This window comes from Larimichthys crocea, chromosome XIII, assembly GCF_000972845.2.
Source record: "Larimichthys crocea isolate SSNF chromosome XIII, L_crocea_2.0, whole genome shotgun sequence".
Lineage (NCBI taxonomy): Eukaryota > Metazoa > Chordata > Actinopteri > Sciaenidae > Larimichthys > Larimichthys crocea.
In genome coordinates this window covers 18,656,008-18,664,430 of record NC_040023.1, presented here as the reverse complement: position 1 = coordinate 18,664,430, position 8,423 = coordinate 18,656,008, and the positions used below count along the sequence as shown (strand labels likewise).

Sequence of the window (8,423 nt, the reverse complement as noted above, 5' to 3'; positions counted from 1 at the left end):
AATAATAATACATTTTATTTCATAGGCGCCTTTCTCTCACCCAAGGACACCTTACAATACATGAGAGTAGACAGCAAATAACACAAACAAACTAAAAGAACCATAAAAGTATATCAAATCACAAGAATACAACATTTAAAAACAGGTTCGCAGATCTTTTGGCTTCGCTTTGGCCCAAATCTGGCTTGCATTTTGGCAAGGTTATGGGTGGATGTCTGGGCCATAAATGCCCCAAATTAGGAAAGCCAAAATCATACCAAAAGGGAGCCAAAATTCACCCAAAGCAAATTGTGGACTTCCAAAATATAGCCATAAATGTCCCAGAAGAGCCCCAAATCAGCTGTTCCAGCTCACGCCCAATCTTCTGGCATGCCATAAACATGCCTTAACTCAACCATATATTGCTGGCGCCTCCGTATCTATTATGGATAACCCTAATCATACCACAGTTAGGCCAAAAGGCTTTCTTAATGCCAAAAAAATGCCAAATGTATGCCATAATACAGCCATAATATTTGCTATCTGGGTTAAAATAGGACAATGCAATTGAATCAGAAAAAGAAAAAGGCTATTTTTAAACAGGTTTTAAGTGCAGACTTGGATTGTGAGTGAGAGTGAGTTGATGTTCCTTATGATATATAATACTGTATTTAAATAACTGAGAAAACACGACAGCTGTGTGATGCAGAGAAGAGTTTGTGCTTGTGTCAGACCTGTTGGTGGCAGAGGCAGCCACACTCCCGCCCCCCATGAGAGAGAAAAAGTAGAGCGCCCTCTGCGGGAGAGGCTCTCCGCACTAAGCTCTTGATCCCAAGCATCGCCATATTGACGTCCCAACAACGCTGAGAGGTAATCGTATTATTTAACCACAAATCGTCGTAGGTTTGGAAGTCCCGTTGAGTGTTTTCTATGTGGGGGGGAAAGCTGGGAACAAGTAACACAACCTCGGCGCCTCGGTGCTGCTCGATCACAGTGTTTGTAGGGTGTTTTTTCAAGGCGTTGTCAGCCAGTTGTGCCTCGCCAAGCCTGAAGCAGGCTATTCACTCCCTTAGCCCAGTTAGCTTAGCACTTTCTAGCTTTAGGAAATACCTTTTTTTTTTTCTCTCGAGGCTTCTTGTTGAGCTCTGCGTTAATAGAGACCTCTGGGATATGTTTTTGACTATTTCAACTAACCCTAACCTTTTTTTATTTTATTCCTTACGGTTATTATTTTTTATTTTTTAGAAAATGGCCGATAGGTAGTTGTGACTTTTCAGCCGGCTTTTCCCTCTGCTGTTCACGAAGCTAATGCTAACTAGCTGGCTGTTAGCTCCGCTGCACTTGTGCAGGCCTTGGGCCACAGAGGGTTTGTGCGTACACTCAGCTTCTCTTTAAAGTACTAAAGCTGGCTATAATGAGTGTTTTGTATCGGGGAGAGCATTAGTCGATTGAATCCCTTCTCATAAATCCATGAATTTAATGTAGCCTCGTAGCTAACGTGATTGGCTGACCTACGTTAGCTCACATAGTTTGCTCGTGTTTGCTTAATTGACTGCATTGATTTTAATCAACCTACTTTCTTCTCTTTCTTTTTTTTTTTTTAACAGGAGATACTGCCTTGGTGTAGCCCCTAGTGATGACTGTATTGAACCCTGTACCTCCTGATTAGACTGGTTGGATGCCCCCATTTAACATTCAGGTTTCTATGTTTCACACGCCACCATATTTAGACACCGTTAATTTAAGTCTGAGTTTTAAAAGTTAATTATGTCTGTGTCATTTAAGTAACACATGCCGCTGTTTTAATGTGTAAGTTACTGTTTTTTTTGCCGCCTTCCTGTAGCTTCATATGTAATGATCTTATTCAGATCAACATCCTGTGAAGCAGTGGAGGGAAAATAGTCAAGTTAAAATGAGCTCTGATTAACATTTCTCACTTCATATGGCGTTGAACTAATGTGAATGATTGATTGAACTGTATGTTTCATGTCTGTGTGCCCACTGTAGCTTTCTTACCATAAAGGCATCTCCACTGCTCTTGTCCCGATTCATCGATCACCATCATCCTGGAGGGAACCTCCCAGGTAATGTGTTCTCATAATTAAATTACCGTACATCATAATGTGTTTGTATTGTTGTTGTTTTTTTGTGTGTGTGTGTGTGTGTGACCACGTAGCTCATATTTTCTCTTCTTTGTCTTGTTTTAGGAGATTCAGAGAAGATCCTGTGTAGAATATGTCTGGCCCTGTTCCAAGCCGCTCTCGAGTTTACCCTGATGTAAACACACAGAGACCTCGGGAATATTGGGACTATGAGTCCCATGTTGTTGAATGGGGGTAAGTTGGCACAATAGTTGTGTTTATCTTGTTTTAGCTTTGTTGGTTAAGCCATCTAAGTATTGTTCACTGTGGCTTTTTGTTTTGTAGGAACCAGGACGACTATCAGCTAGTCAGAAAACTAGGGAGAGGCAAATATAGTGAAGTGTTCGAAGCCATAAACATCACAAACAATGAAAAAGTGGTCGTCAAAATACTGAAGGTATGGAGATTGATTTGACTATTTTTTTGTTGTTGTTGTTTTTAAATGTTTCAGTCGTGTAGATTTCATGCACTGTCTCTGTTCACAGCCCGTCAAGAAAAAGAAAATCAAGAGAGAAATAAAGATCCTGGAAAATCTGCGGGGTGGCCCAAATATCATCTCACTGTTAGATATCGTCAAGGATCCCGTGGTAATTTTGATTTTCCTTCTCGCACTACAACAGTTTAAGACTTATGTACCGTAATGTATCATTCATAAATACCATACATATTTGTTCTCCTTTTCTTTTTAGTCCCGAACTCCTGCTCTGGTCTTTGAACATGTGAACAACACAGACTTCAAGGTAAAGATTTGCTTTTTTTTATGTGTAATGTGGAATTTTCCTTCAAAATCAATTGTTATATAACATACATTTATATTCTAGTACTTGTTTTTTATCTTCCTTTTTATATATTTCTTTCCTTAATTTTAGTAACACTGAGGCAAATTCATTGTATTTAAACGTACTTGTTAATAAACCTGATTCTGATTTCGAATATGCAAATACTAAATCATTTTTTGAAGTGGCTCATAACATTTTTATTGTTTTCCAGCAATTGTATCAAACCCTATCTGACTTTGACATACGGTTCTACATGTACGAAATCTTAAAGGTAAGAAATGTCTTTTGGTACGCTGTATAATTATGCTAATTATTTGGTTGTATAATATTTGCCAGAAACATTCAATCAAGCTTCATATCTGTTCTTATCTCTCTTTTTTCTTTTTACCCAATAGGCTCTGGATTATTGCCACAGTATGGGGATTATGCACAGAGATGTCAAGCCACACAATGTAATGATTGATCATGAACACAGAAAGGTATTGTCTCACATGCTAACAATTTCCCTAATTTCTTGTCTTCCCTTCTCTGACACCGGCTAATCTCATTTATTAAATGCTTATCTTTTTTCTTTTTTTTAAATGCTTGCAGCTCCGCCTAATCGATTGGGGTCTGGCGGAATTCTACCACCCAAACCAGGAATACAACGTGAGAGTGGCATCCAGGTACTTCAAAGGACCTGAACTGCTGGTAGACTACCAGGTAAGGCTCCTATACTCTTCCTCATGTCTGGCCATGGCAACCAGTTTGTCAAAATGGCACTTTCATTAGATTCATTAAAATCTATATGCAGTCATAAAGCCAGTTCAAGCCTTTTCATCTCTATCTTTTGTAGATGTATGACTACAGCTTGGACATGTGGAGTTTGGGCTGCATGCTCGCCAGCATGATCTTCAGAAAGGAACCTTTCTTTCACGGTCATGACAACTATGATCAGGTATGAAGAATCAGACTTTTTAACGTATTTTGAATTAGGTTTTTTTTGTGTATGGGATCCTGGATCTGTGGCCTTATGTCCTCCTCTGTAAGTCGCTTTGGATAAAAGCGTCTGCTAAATGCAATGTAATGTAATGCCTAAAGAGAGCAGTGTCATAGTACCCAGTCAAACCACATTCTACTTAGAAATGGTATGTGGCCTATCCACTATAGGCTACATACTTGCATATATGTTTTTTTGTCCTTTGCCAATCACACCTATGATTTTATTACTAACTTATTGGGAGACCAGTGTACTGAATGTAAAACAAATTCAAATCAGATTTTATTTGTATAGCCCAAAGTCACAAAGTACATTTGCCTTGGAGGGCTTTACAATCTATACAGGGATAGACACCCTCTGTCCTTAGACCCTGGCAGCTAGGGGTGAAAGACAAATGTAGGAGTGTACCAGTGGATACAGATCATAACACATTTACCCTCATTGATCGTGGCCTTTGTGTTGTGCTTTCCCTATCTACAACGTTAAACATTTCCAGATTATTCCGTGTCCCATTTGTGCATCTTTTAAGCCTATTTGACACTACAGTTGAAAAGGTGTTTTAGTTTTATCTGTGTTGATTTAACATTTTATTTTTTCATGTAATCATCACGTATAGTGTGCTCAGAAACGGAGAAACTCTTGTTTCTCTAATAACCAGCCAAATGGTGTGTTTTTAAAAATCGATTACTGTTTTACACTCATCATAAACTATGTTTAGTCTGTTGAATGAAGGATAAGTTTGCTGTGATCAAAATGAAGAGTTAGAATTAGACGTACACAACATAGGTTTAATGTTAGTGATGGGAACATGGGTATTGGCAGTGAAACCTAATTACAGAGGCAATGTCCACTGGTTCAGTTAGATTTGATGATTAAAATAAATCTTTTGCAACTATACAAATATTTAAATAAACATGTATATTGTGAAATGTTTATTAAGCGTTAATAACATACAATTACCTCTTTATTGACATTGTACATCCTCCGTACAAACTCACTACCTAACTGACACTATAAACTGCAATGCAATCCATACCCTTCATATGCCATTATGAAAAAAAAAAAGTAATCCTTTAAATTAAATGATGTTTCTTCTGCCTTGCAGCTTGTGCGAATTGCAAAAGTACTCGGCACTGAGGATCTGTACGACTACATTGACAAGTACAACATTGAATTGGATCCGCGATTCAATGACATTCTCGGAAGGTAAACCATTGTAGTCGATTAAATTTATATATATAATTTTTTTTGACCTTTTGATTTCTAGCTAATAATACCTCACATTAACACTGGTTTGTTCTGTAGACACTCTCGCAAAAGGTGGGAGAGGTTTGTGCACAGTGAGAACCAGCACCTGGTCAGCACAGAGGCTCTAGACTTCCTGGACAAACTGCTGCGCTATGACCATCAAGCCCGCCTCACGGCCAGAGAGGCCATGGATCATCCCTACTTCTGTAAGTTTGTTATTCCCCCCACCCTGTCAGTACTAGTCAGTAAATAAAACAGTAAAAAAAAAGTTAAAGTCTCCGTCTCATTGTTTGAGTAAACTGCCTCAAACCAAAATGTGTGTGTGTGCTGTATTTAAAGTAATTTTGTTAAAACATGTATTTTTGTTTGTTGCTCAAATTACACCTTTTGTTCTCAGATCCCATCGTTAAAGATCAGGGAAGAGGGGCAACTCCTGGAGGGATGGCTGCCAGCTCCACGCCAGTCAGCTCCTCGAGTATGATGGCCGGTGAGTAATCCTGCTCCAAATGAACACCCGTGAACATTTTCAGATGTTCCTCTCATAATATGACTGTTGGGGAAAGCTACTCTTGTATTTGCGGCTAAAGTAAAAGTCAAAAAGCAGCCAGAGAGATGTTAAAAGGAATGTCTTAGGCTGCAAATAAAGTCACGTCATAATTTGACTGTTTCCTTGGTTGCAGTCAGAGTTATAACTCTAGTTTGAGATCACGATGACATGTAAATATGATTAATGAACCCCCCCTCTTGTCTCTTCTAGGCATCACCTCAATGTCCTCCTCGCAGCCACTGGCTAACATTGCTGGATCACCCGTCATCTCTGCTCCCAACACTCTGGCCACACAAGTCCCTGCAGCCACCGGGGCTCAACCCTGAAGCCACTTCCTCACCTGTGTTTATGTGTGCTCATGGCCATGTCCTGCCTAGCTCTCACTGCGGCCCAGGGCCATGGCTCCCCTTTTTATGTTGAAAATAACAAAGAAGAAGATTTAAAAATTGCTTTTCACATTCAGTTATATTTTGACACCTGGACTTGACAGAAATGTATTGTTGCACCTGTCAGGATTATTAGAATTAATTTGGGTGTGTTATTTGACAATGCCATTGTCTAGAAATTCTAATACGATGTAGACATGAAGAGAATGGATAATAAAATTTATTTTGTATGTTCCAAATATACAGTCTTGCTTGAAACTGTTTGATGGGGATCCTGCTGTATTACACTGTGAACCTTTACACGACTTCACAAAACAGAGTCAGGAAACTGGTGTGCCCCACCTAACAGTGCTCGCTGGTTGCACACGACATGTAATGTGCAGGAGTTGTTGGTGTTTTGAAGTTGTTAGATGCTATAATTCTTTAATTGGACTTTTGTAGATATTCTACAGTTACTGTCAGGTTGCATGCACCCAATGCTGAGTATCACAGGGTCAATAGTTTGCCAATCTTATGTTACTTTCACTTCTATATGTGTATGTATGTGTTCATGTTTGTTTTTTATGAAGTCTCTTACACATGATTTTGATTACATAGACAATTTTGTAACTTTTTGTTTTATGTTGGGAGGAGTCATCACCTACAAAAACAACTTCAAAAATAAACAATTTAAACAGGGTTTTGCAGACGCTACATGTTATTGAGTATACCGTCTGTTGACTGGTTGCATTGGCAGTATATGAGTGAATTCAAGTCATAGCAGCGTAGTCCCAAAAGAAAATCTAACTTTGATCATGAATGAATTTTGGCACCAAATAACTTATATAACAAAGGGGATTTTGTAGCTCTGTGTTCATACATTCACATCTCTATTATTTTTAGTAGTCTTGAGCGAAATGAGTGAGCAATGAATATATCCTTAATCATTCTCGACTTAGTGCCTTTTTAATTATGGAGACGTCAAATGTGTTTTCATTTCTAGAGAGCTTGAAAATAATAAAAGCTGACTGTGTGACTAAGCAGTGAACCACATGCAGAGCACACATCAGCACATGTACACAGACCATATTAGACTCAGTCTTATTACAATAAAGTGGAAGATCTGGGTCTGCATGACTCACATTCATGCTCCCTATGCCAGACAATGCCAAAAAACTAAACTGGTTGTTCCCAGAGGTATTACAAACATTACATTTACACACATAGATGACTCCTGCCATTATATATACAAACAGGCCGACGGTCATGAGAGGTCAGTTGTGGTACAACTCTGTGTTTACATTTACAGCATCTGTGGATACCACTACTATCCCACAAGAATTAAAGCAGCATTGTGTAACTTTGTGCTCCAGGTACAAACACCTGTGAGAAGTACCTAACGTTTAACAACACTAAACACTTATTTTGATCATATTTTATGGAGAAAATGTTTTCTGCTTTCCCCCTGATGTCCAGCGGCTGCTGCACATCAACTCTCTGTGATTTACAGAGTTTCCTGATGGACAGTAAAGTAACTGCAGCAAAGTAGCTGATGTTAGCTAATCCTATCTCAGTTTGTTAGCCAGGCTGTGACCGCAGAGCACCAGGGAAGTGTTAGCGATTGTACCATGCATGGATGTTTTGGACCTCTGGGAAAAGGATGGCATGGGCGAATGTTGACAAGGAGCAGAGCTGGTGTCGTGCCAGAACCGGAGCAGAGCAAGCAGCCAAAGTAATCCGGCTCACCTGGCTCTACGGCTATAATGGCAGAGGCGAAAAAGACTGAAGAGGATGTTCATGTAGGAAGCTCAGAAGAGAAAAGTAGAGTGAGCGAGCAGAAGCCACCAGAGAAGAGTAAATTGGCGAGAGCTAGAAAGATTGAAAGACAGATGCTGTACTAGGCTTCTTGACGTTGGACTAGTAAGTAATATTAGCTGGTTTCTGTTTTTGCACTTGATTGATGTTTGGCTGTTAGCAAAGTTGTCTACTTGCTAGTTGTTTTTATTCATAAGTAATAACAATCAGGATAAATGGATGTGTACTGTTACCACAGTGGTAGCATACTTTGAAACTGGGGGCGCTAAATCACAAAAATACCAATACTTTATTTATTTTTTTAAACCTGTACTGAACACAGCAGTCATATAAAAACTGATCCAACATGTTCATATCACTAAACTGCCTGGACAAGACAACTTATTTGTACAAACAAATTATAGGTTAGAGCAGTTTTTAGATGTTATTTGGCTCCAAACCAAACAGAATCATGCTGCATTCACGTGCTTCTCACATGTGGGAAAATGCAAATGTCATTGTAAGTTTTCAAATTATAATATAAGTAATATCTCAAATGCAACAATGCACAAAATTCAAGATGGCAGCGTA

At 39.0% G+C, this 8,423-nt stretch overlaps 1 protein-coding gene across 2 annotated transcripts; it reads left to right on the top strand.

Moving 5' to 3' along the window:
- Nucleotides 1-708: 708 nt before the first annotated feature.
- On the top strand, nt 709-6,737 carry LOC104925502 (casein kinase II subunit alpha-like). Of its 2 annotated transcripts, none has more exons than XM_027287311.1 (15): nt 709-849; nt 1,587-1,678; nt 1,987-2,063; nt 2,187-2,315; nt 2,406-2,517; nt 2,606-2,707; nt 2,810-2,860; nt 3,111-3,170; nt 3,295-3,378; nt 3,491-3,601; nt 3,735-3,836; nt 4,984-5,084; nt 5,184-5,332; nt 5,524-5,613; nt 5,884-6,737. In XM_027287311.1, exons 4-15 carry the CDS (start codon nt 2,215-2,217, stop codon nt 5,997-5,999), a joined length of 1,179 nt encoding a protein of 392 aa, XP_027143112.1. In that variant the 5' UTR covers nt 709-849; nt 1,587-1,678; nt 1,987-2,063; nt 2,187-2,214; the 3' UTR covers nt 6,000-6,737. The 2 variants fall into 2 exon arrangements, with proteins under 2 accessions (XP_027143112.1, XP_027143113.1); XM_027287312.1 differs by lacking the exon at nt 709-849 and adding an exon at nt 1,327-1,349.
- The last annotated feature ends 1,686 nt before the right edge of the window (nt 6,738-8,423 follow it).